Here is a 22,422-nt window from a genome sequence, read left to right as displayed (position 1 = left end):
ATTACCAGTGCCAGGATCTACATATCTAATTGTGTAGGAAGTTAACATAGTTTATATGCCATAAAGTAAGGAATGGTATAGGGTATTCTTCCATGTTAGGTGAGTCCTCAGGTTTCAGAGGCAGGAGACAGCTTCTAGATATGGAGAGTAGCTGTGAATATATTGAATAAACATTCACAGATAGCTGACAAGGGGTGGTCCTTCAGCTTGGGAGTTTGGCATGGGGCTAATAACCCACCATAAAAAATGAGCTTGTTACAAGATGTCACAAAGGGCTTTGAAACTGGACGGATTCTCTGGATAAACAACCTAAGCTAAAGAAAATGAACATGAGATTTTATACATGGAATGAATGTACAAAATCTCTGTAGGGCAGGCTTGCTCATGACAGTTGCAAAAGAAATATTAAAATATAAGTTTGATTTAATGGGAGTACAGGAGGTCAGATGGGACAGAGGCGGTACTGAACCAACATGCTAATATACATTTTTCTATGGAATGGGGAACGAGAATCATGAATTAGGTACAGGTTCATTTATATATATAAGAGAATCATATCTTATATACCTTGTATTGATTTGGTGTTCCTTGTCAGTACAAGGTACACACAACCAGGAGAGTGGCACACTCAAAGGGGCACAGAAAAACTACAATACAAATATAGGAAAAGAAAAGGCATTCTCAAAATACCAAATTTGAGAATAATGACAGTATACATCAGTGAGTACTAGCGACAGCAGGGGGCACATTGCACTGATGGTAGGTAGGAGAAAACTTTATAACAAGGAGCTTCATAACTTGTACTCTTCGCCAAGTATAATTAGAATGATCAAATCAAAGGTGATGAGATGGGCAGGGTATTTAGCATGAATGGAGAGAAGAGGAATGCATATAGAATATTGGTGGGAAAGCCAGAAGGAAAGAGACCACCAGGAAAACCAAGACATAGTTGGGCTGCTAATATTAAAATACATCTTAGACAGATAGAATGGGGTGGTATGGACTGAATCAGTCTGACTAAGGATCAAGACCAGTGGAGTGCTGTTGTGAATGCAGTAATGAACCTTCAGGTTCCATAAATTGCTGGGAAGTTCTTGAGTAGCTGCACAATTGGTGGCTTCTCAAGAAGGGCTCAGTTCCATGAAGTTAGTTTATTCTTATGCTATCTTCTGCTTTATGTCAGGCTGATAGAATTTGGAGAAACACCATCAAGTTCACTGACATTGGATGAATTTATGACAGTAGATTTGGAAGAAGAGCAAGATCCGCCTTCATTCAAAGCTGCCCGCAAGAAGGACAGAGAACGGTTACAAAAAGTAAGTTATGAGCTGGGATTTTCAAGAAAAGAGATGTGAAATTACTCTGACAGAGCATCATACTATCAACATTTTTAGAAGAAATATAGGTAACAGCAATTCTGAAACTCCAGAACTAGAAATGTGATTCTGAGGGTAAAAAAGTATTGCCTGTTTTTCCTTTTTTCTTTATTTTTATTAGAATTGTGTCAGCTTTAGGATTTTATATCAGGAGAGAAGAACTGTTAGGATAAATACGAATGCTGATGCAGGAGAAGTGGTTGTGGTTTATTATGATGTGTGTTCTAACATAAGTATGGTGGGTCTCAGAATATAACTATCAACATTAGAATAATTGGTCTGCTGGATGAGAGCTGAACTGGAGACCTCATGAATATGGAGGATGAATGCTGATCACTACATCACATATTCAAATGAGAAGAAATGTTATAATAAACAAAAGTAAGATCACATACAATAAAGAACACTGATTAATTATTTTTATATCATTTATCAACTTCAGTCTCAAAGCTGTATAGTGAAGGGCTGATTTAATCTGACCAACAATTTTGTGATAGGATTAACTGTTAAAGGGTAAAGAAACATAGTGTAGCGTGTAGAGCTGTTACTACATGATGACTGCATGAAAAGCAAATATACCAGAGGCGCTTCTAGGAAACAGCTTGGTAAACATGTTCCTGCAGCAGCAACTTGATGCGCAACAATACAGGTACTGTTGGAAATAGGGTGTTTCTATGTGGTCCATGCACATGGTAGCTTAGTTGGTTGAGGCACTATGCTACCAGCCGGAATGTCGCAGGTTTGAGTTCCGATGAGGTGGATTTTTTCAATATACCTAATCTTGCCAGCTGCACTATGGCCCTGTGGCCAACTCAGTCTCTAACAAAATTAGTACCAGGAATCTTCCTGGGGGGTAAAGGGCAGCTGATGCATAAGGCTGACAACCTTACCACCATCTGTGAGCCAATTGGCTAGAGAAAATGTGGGAGCCTCGATGTCTCACAACCCTACGGGCCTTCACGGCCTATTACAAGGATGGCTTTATGTTTTACCATGCAAAGGAGTTATCTTGAAGACAATTGGGGCAACCAAGTCAGTTCTGTATGTGAATCTGTGAAGAGAGGAGTTGAGGATATGAAGCTGAAGAATATCCACTGTTAGAAGATGTTGCCAGGGAATGGCTGGTGAAAACACAACAGGCTGAAAAAGGCTTAGTGGGTGCTGTGGTAATTCGTGAATTGGAGATTAGCGTTGGCACTGTAATTACCTGTACTTACAGGTTGTATGCATAAGTGGTTACAAAATCGGCTCACCAGTCCAGACCCTGTCTATAATCAGTCATACACATTAAAATATATGATAGAAATTTAAAGTAAGTGTGGAGTTCTGGTTAGAATTTCTGACACACATTACTGCATGTGCTTAAATCTGTCTAGAGAGCCTAAAGGAATTACGAGTATAAACTAATTGCACAATGTAGTGATTTATTTCCATACATAATTTCCAGCAGTGTAGTTTCACACTAGGTACCTTAAAGATTGTCAGCTCTAACCTTAAGTTTTGCACCATCACCATGTTTTTAATTTTTAACGCATGGTATTAAAAGCATTTCGCTGAAAATTTATAAGCAAGTTTCTGATCTATGACTAGTTTCATGAAAATCTGTGTATTGGCTAAAAAGTTACAAGGTGATGGTAGACACACTCACATTCCCATATGGAATCCCAGCACCACTCCAACACACAAACATCACTGAAACCCCAAGAAGACACAGAAGAGCATGTAAAAAAGAAAACAAAATAGTTTGTCAAAAGGGACACCAGGTTAAGCAACATGGTGAAGGGTTAGATTTGGATCGGTGATTACACAGTTTGACTCCACCCTCCTACTGCATAATATACCAATAGGAAGAAGCATGGATTCAACAATATCAGTGATATATGGTCATTTACCACATCAACTCTGATGTTCAAGATTAAGGAGATCTCTGAAACATTGGTTTCTAGCTCAACATTGACATGGCTGGTCTCCTGAGAAAATTTTAATGCATTTATTTATCATGAAAGCTTCAAATTTTACACATGCCCATACTTGATACAAACACATGCCCCCCCCCCAACACACACACAGACACATATCCAGACATGATGATGCCTAAAGGCTGTCCTCAATTTACAACATTAGAATAATAAATTCAAATCAAGACAGTCATTATGGTCAGTGAAAAGAAAGGGGAACCTCTTGTGTGTGTGTGTGTGAGAGAGAGAGAGAGGGGGGGAGAGAGAGACAGACAGAAGTGCCTCGGACAGCAAGACGGCTGTAAGTAGCTAAGTGTTTCTTCAAACTTTACCAGGAAGTTCCTTTTATACTTCTTTTTAAGGCATAGCAGGTAAAAGTTGAAGGCTGATATTAACCTTCTGATCTCTTTTGTAAATATATAGATGGTGGAGGAAGAGGAGACTGTTCACAGCTTCAATGAACTGCAGCAAGAGATAGAGAGACAGTTAGAAGAGAAGGCGAGCCTTAAGAAAGCACACAAACGAACACAAGGTACATCCTTCAGAATGTTTTTTTGTGTACAATATTATATTTAAGCATCCTGTTAGCAGCCTCCGTAGTCTATGGGTAACGTTCCCACCTCGTGACTCAAGGTATGCGGGTTCAAACCCGGCGGAGGTCGTGGAATTTTTAAGGGCCGAAAATTTCAGGGAAAAAGTCCTCCGGGAGGGACTTTAAGCCGTGGGTCCCGTGTCGTAGCTATACGGCACGTAAAAGAACCTCATGTCCCAAGGGGACCACTGAGCCGAATTGATCGGACATTTCCGGCCCAACAGTAGTCTCTAACGCCTCTGGTAGATGGGGGAAGCATCTAGATACCGCTGAGCCAGTAGAGGCTGAACTAGCTGGCTGAGTCGGGACTGATGGCACACACCAGTATCGGTAGGGTATAGAGACTGGTAGAATATCACAGGGGGACGTACAATAGACCACTGGTCGCGGTGCATGGGGAAACCCACCCCCTCCAATAATAATAATAATAATAATAATAATAATAATAATGATTAATAGTAGTAATAATAATAGTAGTAATAATAATAATAATAATAATAATAATAAGCACCCTGTTCACTCTATACGATATACGATATAAACTCCGTCCTAAGTGCCATAATTTATTGTAGGTCTTTCGTTTTGCTTTCTTCTACACTACATGTTTTGGCCGCAAATGGCCATCATCAGGTGTATACACTCATGTAGCTAACAGAATCTACTTCACTGATACTTGTCTAATTCAAACATAATTTTTTTTACCTACACACGTCAATTTTGACTTTCATGAACTGGCACTTTTAAAATCTTCAGTTCCAATTTTAAAAAATTCCTTTAACATTTTTTTTCAAATTTTAAAATTTTAATACTTTAATACTTCGGTTTCCCCTGCCAATCTTCATTCCACCAATTGCTCCACAATCACTCTCACCTATCTTCTGGTGCTGGTACAATAGGCCAGAAGTGGCCACAGTACAAGGGACTTAGTCCCACCTCACTAGCAATAAAAAAAAATAACCACTGAAGTGAAATTCTCAATTCACTACTGCATGTTGCTGTTGCTGCAGAGCCTGAAGCAGATTCAGACCGTGAGAGCCAGGATGCAGACCGTTTCATTGTTCAGTCAACCCTTGGAACTATCCATGATTATATTGCGGATGATCCAGATCCAGAAACTGTTGATAATGATGTTCAGGATAAGCAAGTGGATGAGCACACATCCTCCCTTTCTACAGGGCTAGGTGAGTATTAGCCATTATCAGGTCTCATGAAACTCATTTGAAAGTTAAATGCAGATGTGAGAAAGCCGTACATTGTGATATTAAGTAGTTTGAAACTATCACTGTTAAATTTCTTATAAACATATAATTATGAACCTAATAGATATTTCAGGTGCACATTTAAAGAAGAGAATGGTGATGAATAGTATATTTGTCAGAATAATTGTTTGTATATACCATTTTATGGAAAGACTGAAGTGTTGGCCTCACTGGCTTATATACCTGACTTTGTCCTTCTGATTAGAAAAGTTTGCACCTCCCTTAGGGTGATATGCATTTGATACATACAGAAGGTGCAGGGTTTCTTCCTGTTCTGAATCCAGATGCATTTTGTTGCATAGGATGAAAGATGATGGCATATCTCATTTCTGTTCTTTATCTTTTGCATGCAGTTGCGTTCATGCAGTGTACTATGAAAGAAAGTCACTATTATGAAGGATAGTTGTCTGCGAGTAGCTGAAATCGAGAATATCAGAGTTTGAGCAACTTGAAAACATCAAATTTTGCCAAAAATTAGGCAAATTCACTAGCAAAACGTTTTAAATGATCAAGCAAGTGTGCGGCGAAGAAGCCATGGACCGTGGTGCTGTGTTTTACTGGAACAAACGTTTTGCACAGGGGAGAGACAGTTTGGAAGATGATGAGCATACCGGTTGACCAAGAATGGTCAGAAAGATCCAAGAAGTTGCAACGTTGTTGTATGCCAACCACTCCAAAATGGTAGATGAAATCGCTGCAACAGCAGTAGCAGCAGCAGGGATTAGCCATGGTACTTGCTACAGAATTCTTTTTGATGACCTGAACGTGTCTCATGTTATCCAGCACGGTGTTCCACACGCCCTGATACAAGACCAACATGATGATCGTATGAGCATTTGCTGTGACATGACATAGTGCTGACAAAGATGGGACATTTCTCAACCAGCTCATAACAGAAGATGAAACATGGTGCTTTCTGTACGATTCACAACTAAAGCAACAATTTGCCACCTGGAAATTACCATATCACCAAGAAAGAAGAAACTGTGAGGGGACAGGTCAAAAGGCAAGGTAGTGCTTGAACTGATTTTTGACTCTTTGGGTATTGTTCACATGGAATTCATCCCAGATGGAGCAACTGTAAACAAGCACCACTACGAGGAGCTCCTTCACTGTCTGCACAATTCAATCTGTTGTAAGCATCCCGAGCTTTGGTGCAGGAAGAACTGGCTGTTGCTACATGACAGTGCCCCTGCACATCGCTCTGTGCTTGTCCAAAAGATGCTGGCAAAATAACAGGTCACCGTTTTGCCACACCCTCCATACTCACCTGATCTCGCCTCATGGGATCTCCTTTTCTTTCCCTGCTTGAAAGAAAAGTTATGTGGCCATTGATTTCAATCGGCTTAGGAGATCGGTAGTGCCACAAGGGATGCCTTATGGGACCTTCCTACAAATAACATTGGCAGACTTGCATAGTGGCCAATGATGACTATTTTGAGGGAGGATATGGATATGTGTAAGTGTGAGTATCTTGTAATATGGTGTGACAAAACCACAGCCCATGAAATTATTGACTGTAGTAGTATTATTCTGTACGATTAGCTTCTGTGTGATGAGTTACAGCAGTTTTGTCACACAGGATTGTGTTTTTATATCATGTACATTTTCAGGTATCTTTGAATTGTATGTGGACATGCCTATGTAAATTCCATGTGTGTTCATCAGAAAAATGCCTTAATCCTGTAGCCCCAGTAAATGTTCTCTATGTAATTTGCTGAATGCATGCCGATTTTCATGTTTCATTTTACCTTTACCTTTTCTGTTTAAAATAGGTCCAGACATTGCCAGCATGGGGCTGGCAAACTCAATGGATGATTGCCCTGATATAAGACCAGAATCCAATTGTGTGGAAGATGGGAATGGTGAAATTGATCTCACTGGTATTGATGATGATGAAATTGATTCTTACATCATGTCTGAACAGGAAGCCCAGTACAAAGATTCTTTGTGGATGAAGATCAATGCTACATATCTCAAGGAACAGAAAGGTACATTGTCTTGGATGATGATATTGTCATTCCTGTCATCAGTTTTGTAATCACTATTGGAACTTTACATCAGCAGAGCAAAGATAATGCTGAAATTGGAAGTGACATTAATAAAGCATATTTTTAAGAACAGTATTTTAGTTATGGGTTACAATATATTTAATTATTCTGCATAATTTTAATGACAACTGTTTGTTAAACATATTACAGACATGTAGTATGAATAGCAATCTCCTTCATCCTACAGTGTAGTAATTTATTACATGGGCAGCTGAATTTCATACTGGTGTTTATAGTGTTTCTATGTTTCTTCAATATAACAGGCCACAGGCTGGACAACCGAGGAATCTGGGTCTGATTCTCAGCAGGAGGAAAACTTTTCTCTTGTACAGCATTCAGATTGGCTTTTAGGCCCACTGAGCCTTTTCTCTAATGTAAGATCTAAAAGAGACGATGGTACATTATTACAAATATAATGTTACTGTACATTATCCATTGTCCTGTTTTTATCTGTCTAATGTGTTTCAGGGACTCTTTCCCTGGAGGTAATGATGCTGACGGCTTATCTCCATGTAGTGCCAAGGTTAAGAATGTGTAGAACTGTACCTTGAGTCCTCCATATGTCTTCCTGGCACAGGGACTTCAGAAGTACCTTTACCTTTGTGTTCATATGTACTTATAGAACTACCATCACCATCTGTTCTTGTCCCATGTACCTTTACTTTACTGTTCATGTGTACTTACAAAACTGTCATTTCCATCTGTTTTTGTCCACAGTCTTTGTGTTCCGATGTCAAGGTGCCTTGTCACTCTGTCTGCCAGTTGAACTATAACATTATAGGATGAAGGAAATTGTTATATGAAATAATAGTAATAGTACTAGTTAGTTTCAATCAAAACCTGATTCAGGAGGAAATTAAGAGGAGATTGAACTCTTGTAATGCTGGCTACCATTCAGTCCAGAACCTTCTGTCTTCTTGTCTGCTGTCCAAAAACATAAAAATTAGAATATACAAAACTATAATTTTGCCTGTGGTTCTGTATGGGCATGAAACTTGGTCTCTGACATCAAGGGAGGAACATAGACCTAGGGTGTTTGAGAACAGGGTGTTGAGGAGAATATTTGGACCGAAGAAAGATGAAGTGACAGGAGGTTGGAGAAAACTGCATAATGAGGAGCTTCATAACTTGTACTCTTCTCCAAGTATAATTAGAATGATCAAGTCAAAGAGGATGAGGTGGGTAGGGCATGTAGCATGAAGGGGGGAGAAGAGGAATGCATATAGGATATTGGTGGGAAGACCAAGGCATAGGTGGGTGTACAATATTAAAATGGACCTTAAAGAGGTAGAATGGGATGGTATGGATGGGATTGATCTGGCTCAGGATAGGGATCAGTGGAAGGCTGTTGTGAACACGGCAGTGAACCTTCGCGTTCCATAAAATGCTGGGAAATTCTTGAGTAGCTGCAGAATTGGCGGCTCCTCAAGAAGGGCTCAGCTCCATGAGTAAGTAAGTTAGTTAGTTTCAATACATTCGTTGTTATCCATCATCCAGGTATTATGCTAAAGGTCTAATATTTTTGAAGCTGGTTCTGCTTCAGTCTTCGGGCAAAAGGAGGAGTGTATTGATGGATCCTCAGAAAGTACTAATCTCAATCATGGATTAGAACAGTTAGTTGCCTGAGTGCAGAACTTTATTCATTTTAAGTGTTATGGATTAAAAAATATCTTTACAGAGAAAGAAGAAAGATTAGCAAGAGAAAAAGAGGAAGGAAAACCAGAAAAGAAAAAGAGAAAGCCATGTCAGAGAAAGCCTAAGAACAACAATGCTGCTAACTCAGCGGGTGAAGCAATAGAGAAAATGCTTCAGGAGAAGAAAATATCGTCAAAGATAAATTACGATGTACTGAAAAGTTTAAATGTTAAATCATTAGACACTCCTCAGACACCTACTAAAGAAACCAGTGAAAGTAGTACAATTTTAACCAAACGACCTGAGAATATTTCTTTATTTGGCTCTCCGGAAAGAAGGTATGCCCATACTAGTTTTTACAAGTACATTCATATTATTTGTATATGTGTGTGAATTTACAAAGTACATTGTGTCCATCACTTGTGTTCTGTATTTTCCAAGTTTAACAGATGACAATAGAAAGTAGTGTGGGAACATCCCACATTATCACGCATTTCTGCAACGCTCGCTCTTCACATCACTTTTCACCATCACGCGCGCTAACCAATCAGATTGCTTCAAACGATCGCATTTATACTATGCTCGGCGCTAGCCCGCGTCTGCACCATTGTGCGCGCTAGCCAATCAATTCTTCCTCCTCACTTTCGAGTTTGGCTCCGCCCCACCGACCAGGGTATAAAAAGGAGCGACCCCAACGCCGAGTTGTTCAGTCCGACTGCAGTCTACGATCAAACCACACAGCAAGCAACTTAAGCCAGCAGGCTTCGTCGCCAGCGCTCAGTCTTCGGAGGCATCGGCAGGCTGCGCCAGGCACGACTGCCTCGGCCCTCCAGCGCTCTCACACCAGACTCACTGGAGCACCGCGCCTGGACTCGCCGGTGGTCGTGTTATGGTCCGACTCACTGGGCATCTGGCGTAGCCACTGCCTCATGACTCCTATGACCGCGCTCACGACTAGCCTTTCACCAGCCATTCACTGTAACTAGCCTTTCTCCTTATGGCACGTGCCGCGCTACCTCTCCGATCAAGCATCTCAGCAGCCACGGTCCTTATCAGGGCCAACAGACTGTTCCGAAGAAGTGGGTTGTCATAGGAGTAATGACAAAGACACACATCAAGAGAGCCCCACATTGGTGACCCCGACGTGATTGGAAGCGCGTGTGGTGAACATCAGTAACGACTCCTACGTTGGATCATCACGTCCCAGCATAGACACCGCGTACACTTCGCAAGCAGCAACATCACTTCTCGCAAGGAGGGGAGTGATGTGGGAACATCCCACATTATCACACATTTCTGCAACGCTCGCTCTTCACATCACTTTTCACCATCACGCGCGCTAACCAATCAGATTGCTTCAAACGATCGCATTTATACTACGCTCGGCGCTAGCCCGCGTCTGCACCATTGCGTGCGCTAGCCAATCAATTCTTCCTCCTCACTTTCGAGTTTGGCTCCGCCCCACCGACCAGGGTATAAAAAGGAGCGACTCCAATGCCGAGTTGTTCAGTCCGACTGCAGTCTACGATCAAACCACACAGCAAGCAACTTAAGCCAGCAGGCTTCGTCGCCAGCGCTCGGTCTTCGGAGACATCGGCAGGCTGCGCCAGGCACGACTGCCTCGGCCCTCCAGCGCTCTCACACCCGACTCACTGGGGCACCGCGCCTGGACTCGCCGGTGGTCGTGTTATGGTCCGACTCACTGGGCATCTGGCGTAGCCACTGCCTCATGACTCCTACGACCGCGCTCACGACTAGCCTTTCACCAGCCATTCACCGTAACTAGCCTTTCTCCTTATGGCGTGTGCCGCGCTACCTCTCCAATCAAGCATCTCAGCAGCCACGGTCCTTTTCAGGGCCAACAGACTGTTCCGAAGAAGTGGGTTGTCATAGGAGTAATGACAAAGACACATCAAGAGAGCCCCACAGTAGTATCCCAAGGACTGTACATTTAGATTTCTGAAATGTGTCCCTTAATGTGAGTTTATTTGGCATTACAAATCTGTTTTTGTGAAGCCAGTAAATTGCACAATGATATGAGCTCATTTTTGGAAAACTGATTAAGTTTTTTGTAAGCTTTATGTTGGTCTGAAATAGACCAAAATAAAATTCACATAGCAATGTTTAGTAGACTCCCATTACCAAATGTAATCAAATTTCATTAGGGAATAATACCAGAGGTAAAACATGGACGTGGGCAAACTAGACAGGACCTCCCCATAATGCATTTACTTTATGCATCTCACACTAAAATAACATAAAAGAAAACAGTGCAATCATGTTCAGAATGTTCTGTTGAAACTGTTATGTTTCAAATTTATTCACAAGTTCATGATATATTATCATACACAAAGACATATTAATTTCTCCTGTATTAAGTTTTGTTAAAAAAGTTTCACTCTTGTAATTTCTCCGTTTATGGTTCCCATTCTGCAAGTAAATATGTGCAAATTATCTTGCTGCATCTGTCACTTCTAAACTTAAGATGTAAATGCCATAGCTTAAACCTAATTTGTGGTGTGTGGCACCGTATGTATGTGTCTCCTACACTGTGTTTCTAGGCTGATACCTGTCTCCTTAAAATAACCTATATTTATGCTGCATGCAAGTAAATTGCAGCTGCAGATGAAGTAAACAGTAGGTGAAGTGAGTAAGTAACATGTACTGGAAGGGCTAGAGCAAAAAACATTTTAAAATTGTTGTTTTCTTTAGGCTAATTTTTTCGTAAAACATTTCTTTCTTATTGTCACACATTAGCTTTCAATTTTCTGCTTGCTGAAGTACAAAACATTGTATTTTAGTTACCAACTGGTGTGTTAAAAATGGTTTTAACTATGAATAGGACTGGAATTCTATGTAAATTCAATGTTTTATTTTTCTGTGTACTTTTCTAGAAGAACTGACATGACACTGGATAGACTGGATAATCCAGTACAGAAACCAAAGACAGCTCGAGCTGCACCCAGGACTGATGGTGTGATCCGCAAAAACAAGGTTATAACAGGTCAGGATTCTCCTATAGCTGCCATGACAGCAGAAGAACCTCAGCAGGCAGTAGCAGAAAGGACAGAACTGGCCCCTGAACCTGAACTAGGTGATTTCACATGTTATCATTGTTTAAAAATGTTAATGTCCATGTTCGCACAAAGCTATACGAGTATAATATGACAGGGATGGGGGCTCTTTTATTATAAATACTGGTAAGATTGCATCGTAAACAACACTGCATATAAGTGTCACAAAAGATAATAACATTTGTGCTTTATGATCTTAACAAACTTGGAACTTGTGCATACATTCAATAAAAGAAAACTGACTTTTGTGAAATTCAGGTTTAACTAAGTTCACTATTACACTGTATTGTAATAGTGCCTGTGTCTGATTACTATGGACTGGATTTTAATTCAAATGCATATTTCTTTCTTGCAACCAGAAAGTATGCTCATCTGGATATATGTTGAAAGTTCTGGAAAGATTTATGCTGATGTCTTCGTGGCATACTGCTTAACTAATTAGGCACAGGACACATTTACTTTACTGAAGTTCACAGAGCAACAATATGCACCAAAGATGTATGCTGCAGTATTGATTATACCTACCATGGCTGTTTATTGCTGCAATCTTCTTCTCCTATTCATAGTTGTTTCCTCACATATATAACAACAGAGCAGCAAGTGTTGGTCTTCTTTGTGTGTCTGTACGTGTGTGTGTCCCCTTCTTCTGTTTGTTTACACTCTGTAGTGCTCATGACAGGGCATTAGTGATTGTGTTGAGTGACAGTCTGTGTGAACACATCGGAAAATGGTAGACTTGTCTGACTTGGAAGAGGACCGATCATTGATACACATTTAGCTGGAGCATCTATGACAAAAACTGCCACTTCATTAGATGTATCAAGATGTACAGTTTCTGAGATTATGTCAGCATACCTGAATCAGTGGGAAGACAACATCAGCAAAGAGGAACAGTGGGAGAAATCAACAGTGAGAAGGATTGTTTTGAAAAATTACAGAATTACTGCAGCACAGGTGACAGCAGAACTGAGTATTCACCTTGAAGTGTTTCCACAAAAACTGTCCAACATGAGGTTCACAGATCCAACATCCACAGTAAGGCTACAATTGCTTAATCTCTGATTACTGAACGTAATGCTCAGATGTGTAAACACTGGTGTCATGACCCTGAAACCTGGACATAAGACAACTGGAACCACGCAAGTGGCATGGTCAAATGAGTCATCCTTCCTGCTATTCCCTACATCAGGAATAGTTTATGTATGTAGAACTCCCAAGGAAGCTTACAATATGGAATACCTGTTCCAACCTCTAAATATGGGGAGGTTATGTGATACTTTGGGCAAAAATATCGTGGTTCAGTATTCTTTTCCCCCAATTATTACCATCATGGCCGAATTTCTGCAAGGGAATACATGGACAGGTTGGGTAATCAGGTGCATCCCATGATCCAGACATTATTTCTGAACAATGATGCAGTTGTCCAAGATAACAATGCCCCCATGCACATGGCTGGAACTGTTCAGGCATGGTTTGAAGAGCATGAAGGTGAACTTCAGCATCTTCCCTGGCCAGCACAGTCACCAGATTTGAACATTATTGAACCACTCTAGTCAGTTTTGGAGATTAGAGTGAGGAACAAATTCCAACCCCCAACATCTCTAAAGCAGCTTGAAGATGTTCTTCAAGAAAGATGGAATAAAATTCCAATAGAGGCTGTTCAAACTTTTACAAGTTCATTCCAAGGACTGCTGCTGTAATGAGGGCAAAAGGTGGTCCACGATCATACTGATAGAGAAATATATACAGTATCTATAGTGTTTCCATTATGTTGTCCAACCCCTATATATGTACGTATAAAATATAAATTTGAAATTTGTTTTGTTTTATTTACTTTAAGATTTGTTTACTGATGCTATCAACAGTTCATTCTTTTTAACTTGAAGTGGTAAGTTCATTATAAGGAACTGGAAAGGATAAGGAAGGAAACAGCCATGGCCAAATTTGAAGCACTCTTCTAGTTTCTGCCTGGAGGGACTAAGGAAACCCATGAAACTCCTCAGTTGGGATCAGGGCCTTTTTTTCAGCTGGTGCACATCAGTGTGCATGTCAGAAAATAGTTGTTTTATAGTAGCAAGTATCAATACAGTAGTTAATTTGACTTTGCTTTCTGTGGAACACAAAGTCAGATCTACACACTGCAACAGGATGCTGCAAATTAATATTATCAATAGTTAACACATCTGCTGGTGAATTATGTGTTTTAACCTTGGGGCTGAACCTGAGTGTGAGAATACTAGCAAACATGTTTTTAGAAAGTGCTGGGTGGGACCATATTGAGTCAATTAGGAATCCTTGCATTAATATCATTGCATTCTTTGTTCTTTTGTTGTAGATGATGCTGATGAATTTGAGGATGAGCATGAAGTGGAACATGAACAGAATGATCAAATGTCTTTGACACAGATGCTGAATCATCATAGAGAGGATGATGATTATTATGGTGGTTATGAATATGATGAATATTAAGTTATTTCTGTTAACAGTGTTTGTCAAGATTCCTAATGCAGGCAGGAAATCACCTTTCCACATTCATTTTCATTTCTGCTGAAGAAGAATGTGAGCATACTCAAGAGTGCATTAGCAGCATGTAAAAATTGGTTTCTTTGCGAACATCACAGAAACATTTTGTGTTAAAAGGAGCTAATGGGGTGTTAATTAATGTGTACAGTGCATGTGCAAATTTTATTAACAGACTGGATCTACAAATAAGGACTTGTACATTATTTTCTGTATTATATTCCACTGTATGTTTGGAGTGCCAACATTAATTCATATTTTTGATTTTGCATATTTTCAGAACAGTGATATGAATGTTCTCATTATAAGCCTGTCAAAAGTGTTGACTCTTTCAACATAAAAAGTGAGCTTTAAAAAGACAGGAAATCCTTGTACAATGCAGTTATTTTATGTCATTTTGTTATATGTCAATTTTCCTCTGTTTAGTTTAGCTTGCATTTGTAATGTTTTATTACATATTTGGAATTTAAAATTACAAGGTTTAATTGTTCATTTGATATCATAGTTGGTGGTTATATAAATGTCAATTTATACAATTTGTACTGTTCTAATGTGGTTCACTGTATCAGGAAATATATGGTAGGAAGTTAACTGTATTTTTGGTTATTTATTTTTTTTAGTAAGAGGTTGCTCTCCTCCTGCTGTGTGTTTCATTTAGAAGTAGGTTTGTTTGGGAAAGGAAAAGCATGTGGTGAGTACTAAAAGTATTTCAAAATGATCTTCCATGTTTTGTTTTTGTGATATTTTAATGTAAGTTATGGTCTGATTAGCACTCCTTCATTTCTAGAGGTATGTGGTTTAACTTTTGGCTGTCTTAACTGAGCATTTTCATGACTTTCTCTAGTCTTCCAGTTGAGTATTGAGATGCTTTAAAATAAGCTACAGTCATTTCCTTCCGAGCTACTGTACTTAATATCTTATTTAAAACTACATAACCATTACAGGTAATACAGAAAAATTAAATGAATCATGAATATATCAAATATTTTGGCTGCTTATGATTCTGCCAAAATTTGACCTTTTTGTAAGAAAAACACAAAACTTATATTTGAAGATGAAATTCGTGTTCTGGTATTTTTTTTAGTAATAGCAACGATGTGCATTCTCACTAATGCTTTATTTCCAACCCACAATTTTTTAGGCTTTCTTTAGGCATAACTTTTTATTTTATAGATCATGGCCTAACCATACTGTGTGCTTTAAACTGGCATTCCATGCCCCATTTCTTTAAATTGTAAATAAATACATACTGAATATAACATTTATTCAACATTGAAATATTTTGTTGTATAAACAGTGATAGGATATAGCAACCAAGAGCTAGATAAAGTATGGTTTTAAAGTAAAGGAGTTAAACTCTCTTTCTGTTTACATTGTTATTTGCCATTAAACACATCTCTGAAATCTGTAATGCCACTTTCAGGGGTGGGATTGGCACTAGTGTCAGTTTTATATGAGACATGGGTTTGACATCTTTGTTGTGTCCCTAATCATATTCAGAATTATTTTTCAGGTTCTGTCCAGTGTCTTGTATTCTAAAAACTAGAAAACACAACTTTTTGGACACTGGACCTGTGTCCATCCTCAGGTGAGGGTGGAGACATCTACTCTGTTGGGTCCCTTTGAAAGAGCTAACTTCAATTTACCTAATCATATTAGACATCCAGTTCTTGATGTTTCAGCATCTGGGTGTCGCTGGATGAACGCTGCTATGATTGCAAATGCAGCATCCATTGGTAGGCTGTATTGGAAGTGGGTCTACTATGAACTAAGGATCATGTAGGATGATGTATTGTTGGTTGCTCAGTTGACTTCTCCTTTGCAGTCTGTGGACACACATTTGAGTTTTTTTTGATCTGTTAATGTTGTGTTATGCCACATTAAATACAGTTTGTTCCATTTTGAATAGGTTAGGGTAGGTAGATGTTATATTAGGCTACAGCCGCTCTTATTCATGTGTAATCTGTATGGATCTTGTATTATGATGTCACCATATTTGTGCTTCTGTCAATATGTCAGCATTGGCTCACACTTGCGATCTGTGATTGTCACCTCTGGCACCAAATTTGCTGGAATAGGAACTGATTTGTAACCACTGTATTCCTAAATGTACTTGAGAATACATATGTTTGCAAGGGTGTTGCAAACTGATGTGGAGCCATGAAATTTGCTACAACCAATGCATTAGGTTGTTTGTGCTCATGTTGCTTTGGTTTGGTGAGTTTCATTTGGGCCCTTTTATGTTTATTTGTTGTAAATTTGACTTTGGGAAGAACATGTCACCACCATCATCAGGCTTGAAGAGTAAGCCAAGCAAGAAACCAGCAGGATTCAGAGCTCTGCTTGCTGCCTACTTCATGCTGGTTTCTTGATTGTCTTTCTCTTCAAGCCTGAATGTCAAGGTGATCGATTTTCCACAGTGGACTTTTCACAGATTACATGGCATGATATTCCAGAAGATAGAACTCTGCAGTGTTTGTGTTATGGACAAACCTTGGAATGTAGACACACCATGCTGTGCTTGGGTGACAGTGTATGGTCCACTGAATATACAGGGTTACTACAACTGATTCATTCCATTTCAAAACACTATATTTTCCAAAGTAATAAACCTACAAATATGATTGATATGTGAAAAGAATCGCAAACTCGCCAAGTTTGCATCGTGATACACCAGTTGGCAGCATGAATGCAGTGCCTCATAAAATCGCGATGGAAGCTGGAAAAGAGTTTCTGTGTGTTGGAATATGTGAGATGTTAGTCTGTTATTGCAGTGCAGCGTGCACTCAGAGCAGAGCACAGAAAAGAAACACCATGTAAACAGAGCATTCTGCATTGGTATCGGCAGTTTAAGGATACTGGTTGTCTGTGTAAATGGAAAAGCATGAGGCGACCAATATAGTGTTTTGAAATGGATTGAGTCATTTGTAGTAACCCTGTATTTATTTATGAAAGTGATCACCCATCCAAGGAGTCCTACAGTCTGTAAAAAATGATCATTGAAACTGAGTAATTAGCCCCATCCTCCAAAGTGGGAGTGAGAGGAAGATAAAAAGTGTGCCAGCATTTCAAATAAATTGGCCCTTATTTTATAGTTGTCAGACACTGGAAAACAAACTTCTGTCATGAAAATTGGTATTCTCTTGTGTCTGAAGCCAGCAATTATAAATTTCAATGCAGCTGAAATCACAAAACAAACTAGACCTACTGTAGTGGACTGTTTATTAAATTATTCTAGAAAACAACCTTCTTCTGTAATTACATAAGATATTATTTGTAATTCATTATTGTTACAGATGACTCTGTGTACACCAAAGTACACTGTATTTATATGGCAAATACACACAATACAATTTCCTCCGGAATATTACAAGTGAGAGGTCCTGGAAATGAAATAAAATACTTTTCATATAAAAGTAATAAATTTATTTTTATTAAAAGTTTACGTTAATATGCATAATACAAATGAGTCTTATTTCTTCATAGTTAAACTCTGAAATGTCTGTTCTTAAAATTGATTGCTTCACAGGCTAACTTCCTTGCTCTTCGTGCATTTGGTTCAATATTTTTATGTTATGTATTTTTATAATCTTTGCTAAACATTCTTAAGTATATGTCCATTTCACAAGTTTTCTCTTTCTGAAACTGATCCAGCACACGTTTTATACCCCTTGTCTCTTCCAGTATGTCCTCTGCCTGTAAATAAAAAACAATCCCACACATATACACTACTTCTGAATGATGAAATGTCATCAGAGCTTTGGAATCAAATCAAAACTTCAAGTCTTACAAATCCAAGGTATTTTACTAAGAACACTTTCAGCTGCCAAGATTTCATCTAAGTTTACAAGAGAATTAATTTTGTATAATGCATTTACTGGTAAATAAGAGCTTTAATTTTAAATTCAAGCGCAACTTGGATAGCCAGGCTCTTACCGTACCTTTAGATATACATCTTCCAATGTTACAGTCAAACAAAAATGTAACAAATTATATAAAAACAACCAGTATAATAATCCTTAATCCATTAACACTGATGGCTTCTTTCAGAACAAGCAGATTCTTTTTGAAATGTGTAGTTCAACAAGAATTTTCCAAAAACTTCATTTAGCCTGTGGAGTAGCTTCTTCCGTTCATTTTATATCAGTCAAACAAAATGTCTTAAAATGGCCACAACTGCCACCTTACCTCATTTGGATAAAATTATTAGGTACAACTCTTCTTCATAAACCTAACTCTCTTCTGTGCAGCACACTGTACGGCCACATCATATTTCCTCCAGCAGAACTTGCATCTAGTAATTGTCCTTTGTTCTTCCACTGGCACACATTATCCCAGAAATACTGCTTTTTGCATGCCCTTTAATTGGTGTTTTCTTTGGCATACTCATAAACATTAACTTAAAATTGGTATTATATGCAGTTTGAAGAAATCTGCATAACAGAGGCTCTTATACTTTTATAAATGACTGCAGAAGGTATGTCACTGTGATCCTCACACGAAACCACTGAAATGTTCCTAACATAGTCTCGAAAGAGTCTTTCTCAACAAGAGTAATGAAGCTGCTATCTGGAGAAAACCACATCTTGTCCTGTTATACAATGTGAATCCATAAACCTTATTCTATTCCTGTTGCATACCTTGTTTGAAATATCCAGTAAATGAATGTTATGTACTGATTTTGCAATCTCCTCTTTAATATTCTTTGAGATACACCAATTGTCATTACTACTCGTACATTCAGAATTGTTTAGCTCCACAGTTGCAGATTTCTATAACAGCAGAAAATACATACACAAGTACTACCATTGCTTTTTTATATTTTAATTTATTTCTGTACCTACCACTTTAAACATTTTTTGCTCAAAATTTTATTACAATTGCCTTCCCCACAGTTTATTCAACCTAAAGCTTATATGCCTAAAGAAGCCCAGTTTATATGATTACATTCTTCTGGCCATCAGGAAGATGAAACAGTTTGACTGAGAACAAATGACAGAACCTTCCTATTAATAAACTTCTTTAATGCAGTCCTCTTAAATACCAGAAAACAGTGCCTTAAGTAACCCTAGAACTAAAAATACATGTGATGTGACATGGAAAGATTTCTATGATGTAATAACAGCACTGGGTGCTGCTATTCCTTCTCATGTTGTTCTGACAATCATTTCTTCAAATGTATTTTCTTTTTGCAGGTTTGAATGTTCATTATGTTTTTTCCTTTCCTTTAACAAAAGAATACTTCAAAATATAGTGGCTTGTAGTGACACTTCACAACTCTGTAAAGGCAATCTAGGAAGCTAAATTATTATTATGTTAAGCAAATGTTTTGGCAAATTTTGTTCTCTAAAATAACATTCACGTTAGGTATTTTGTGCTAAATGTAGTATAAAAATATATACTGATACAATAAATAAAAATAACATACCAAATTATTTATTTGAATCTTCAAAGTATTGGATAAATGTTTTGAGCATAACTCTGGAAAAAGTTTCCGCTTCACTGACACATTCAATAGTAATGTACTAAATTCATTTACATCCACTGAAAAAAAAAAAACAAATAAAAAGAATCAGCTCATTAATATAATGTTCAGATTTAGTGTGTTTATTATTTAAAATAAAAGTTACACCAAGCTCACTGAATTTGAAAGCTGGAGCATGCCTCCTCTGCATGTGTTGGGATGTCTCCTAAAATTCATTTACATCCACTGAAATTTACCACATGACAGTACTTTATACTTTACCACATCATTGGCTAGCAACTAATCATTAATAAGGGGCCTTTAGTGCACTGATAGGATTCACTACAGGAACTGGCTGGCTCTGCAGAACCTGGGACATTGATAAGAGGGTCATATATCCAGGAAATGGACTGACCATGTGGTAAGAGTAATGGATATGGTGGTAGCAAAGGGCAACTTTTTCACTACAATAATGATGGTTTCGGTTTTAGAGTTGTAGTCCTGGACATAATCAAATGTTTTCTGTGGAAAAGTGATTTCTAGAGGATTACAGAGAAAAGAGTTTAAAGAAGACTGCTGAAAGAAGAGCACTCCAGACAACATTTGAAAATTAATGTTTGCTTAGAGTTCTTGGTGTGGTTGTTTTGTCTCCAGTGGGCTTGAAACACTGCCTTAAGTTAATTAGATTCGCATATCAAATCTATTTGGGTATGTCCAGCCACATTAGGATTGATTCTTATTGTTAAGTTTCACCCATAGGACAAAATTCTCAGTGACTAATAGACATCTTTGTTCCCCCAAAGAGAACATTTGTACTGTATGGAGTTATGCACAGTTACTGATTTCTCATTCAAACAGATTTATAGCAAGGATAATTTCCCCAGTTGCCTCTTTTTTGTATGGACTGGAGACACACCGCAATTTTTTTAAGCCCTGTAGTTGTTAAGAGATAAAAACCCTTTCCCTGGTGTCAAGGGAAGGAAACAGTACAAGCGTAGATTATTCACACATCTCAGGACTAGAAGTATGACTCACCATATTAACCTCCCCTCAACCCCAAGAAAGTTCTAGAGCCTCTGCTGACAAACTGGACAAATAAACATTTCCAGTGCTCATGCTAGGGCAAAATTCAAAGACATGAAATCTTGTAGTCCTTTACATTAATAAGTGAGGATCATGACATACTGGCTTACCTTAATGACCTTAGTAACTGTGTAAGTGCAAATAAAAATTTCCTCTTGCACAGCAGTATGGTCATTATCTGAGTGAGCCATCAGTTTCAGATTATGTGCAAATGAATTTTGTACTTACATAATCCTCTTGTAGAAATTTGCTATTTTATAGTAGTATATTACTTTAGTGATTAGGATCATGTTTGTTTGTCATGTGTGTTTGGGACCCAAGGTCATGGATGGAATTTTTGGGCATGTGTAAAAACATAATTACTTGAGTCACTATGGATGCAAGAAAGTTTAATAATTACATCTTTTAAAAGAAGTTACCTTTGATAGTTCTAGAAGAGGAATTTGTATGAATCGGGGATGAACTGTGATGGTACAGAAGAGAAAAGGTGAACCACAAAAGCAGCAAAAATATGGATAACTGAGTTAATTTTTATGAGAAATCATAGATATTGCATTGGATAATTCTAACAAAATGGTATAGATTATAAAAACTTATTTAATATTTTGAATACAGCATGGTGTCCACATAAGCTACAGATGAATCTGAGGTTCAGTTACAGTTATTAATTCAACCCTTAACTTATTTAGTCACACCAACCACTTAATCAAATCGGCTTTATCTTAAGTTACAAGACAACAGCATTAACCATGCTAACTTAATTACTGTTACTGGCCATCATATCCTATAAAAACTGCATATATAACATTAGTTTCAGAAGGAAATTATGACAGAAAATATTCATTTCCTATGGTAATTATTTACGATTGGTTAACACTAACATAACCTGTATCTAGAAAACTGCTATAGGTATGCTATATACAAATTTTTTAAACGGCCACGTTGCTAAACCAACAAATGACAAAACCGGGCTCGTTAATACAGCATGAATTCACAATGATCAACAATTTTTTTCGGCGTATTTTTTTGTACCACCTGCAATTCATTATCCCACGCTTTATAAACACTTTCTATTGTTCAATTCAGTAATGGCGGCACCTAATGTGCACAACACATACATTTATCACCCATTTTCAAAGCGTCTCAATTGCCAAATTCACACAAAAATGACCACTAGCACTTCTCAAATTCTAACTTCATTGATATTGCCTGTCCTTGATATAAACCGCCACAACACATCGATCTGTACAACCCAAACAAGCAGTGTAGCCAACCGTACGCGTTGTAGCTGATTGGCTCACGTTTCACGCTTGTTTTTCGCTTGGCCTGTCGAGGCAACATGTTCTTCCGAAACATCGGTGGGCTTTCGCGGGACTACTCGGAGTTATATCCTACAAGATTTTTTTTTTT

At 38.3% G+C, this 22,422-nt stretch overlaps 2 protein-coding genes across 8 annotated transcripts in view; one reads left to right on the top strand and one right to left on the bottom strand.

The window, feature by feature from the left end:
* Positions 1-15,061, top strand: part of LOC111875467 (transcription factor IIIB 90 kDa subunit) — a 98,992-nt gene extending 83,931 nt beyond the window's left edge. For 4 of the 5 annotated variants that reach the window (XM_023871741.2, XM_023871742.2, XM_023871740.2 and 1 more), the window contains 7 exons: positions 1,184-1,316; positions 3,758-3,866; positions 4,934-5,107; positions 6,961-7,176; positions 8,915-9,209; positions 11,766-11,965; positions 14,281-15,061. In XM_023871741.2, the coding sequence (XP_023727509.1) occupies positions 1,184-1,316; positions 3,758-3,866; positions 4,934-5,107; positions 6,961-7,176; positions 8,915-9,209; positions 11,766-11,965; positions 14,281-14,414 (1,261 nt within the window). In that variant the 3' untranslated portion in view covers positions 14,415-15,061. The remainder of the gene's footprint in view (positions 1-1,183; positions 1,317-3,757; positions 3,867-4,933; positions 5,108-6,960; positions 7,177-8,914; positions 9,210-11,765; positions 11,966-14,280) is intronic. The other variant, XM_023871743.2, reaches the window with a different exon arrangement.
* A 2,965-nt stretch (positions 15,062-18,026) lies between these two features.
* On the bottom strand, positions 18,027-22,287 carry LOC111875465. Of its 3 annotated transcripts, XM_023871736.2 has the most exons (5): positions 22,048-22,287; positions 21,432-21,475; positions 19,894-20,009; positions 19,106-19,237; positions 18,027-18,161 (listed from the first exon to the last, which is right to left on the bottom strand). In XM_023871736.2, exons 1-5 carry the CDS (start codon positions 22,056-22,058, stop codon positions 18,039-18,041), a joined length of 426 nt encoding a protein of 141 aa, XP_023727504.1. In that variant the 5' UTR covers positions 22,059-22,287; the 3' UTR covers positions 18,027-18,038. The 3 variants fall into 3 exon arrangements, 2 of the variants coding, with proteins under 2 accessions (XP_023727504.1, XP_023727505.1); XR_002844730.2 differs by lacking the exon at positions 21,432-21,475 and having other exon boundaries at positions 22,048-22,286; XM_023871737.2 differs by lacking the exon at positions 21,432-21,475 and having other exon boundaries at positions 22,131-22,283.
* Positions 22,288-22,422: the final 135 nt, after the last annotated feature.

Source organism: Cryptotermes secundus, unplaced genomic scaffold (genome assembly GCF_002891405.2).
Source record: "Cryptotermes secundus unplaced genomic scaffold, Csec_1.0 scaffold304, whole genome shotgun sequence".
NCBI lineage: Eukaryota > Metazoa > Arthropoda > Insecta > Blattodea > Kalotermitidae > Cryptotermes > Cryptotermes secundus.
This window is presented reverse-complemented; position numbering and strand designations above follow the sequence as displayed.

Coding starts and splice junctions, on each gene's coding strand:
- LOC111875465 (XM_023871736.2), bottom strand. Junction 20,010..21,431: donor CTCTTCTAGAACTATCAAAG/GTAACTTCTTTT, acceptor TTTTTTTTTCAG/TGGATGTAAATGAATTTAGT. Junction 19,238..19,893: donor AGATTCAAATAAATAATTTG/GTATGTTATTTT, acceptor CTGCTGTTATAG/AAATCTGCAACTGTGGAGCT.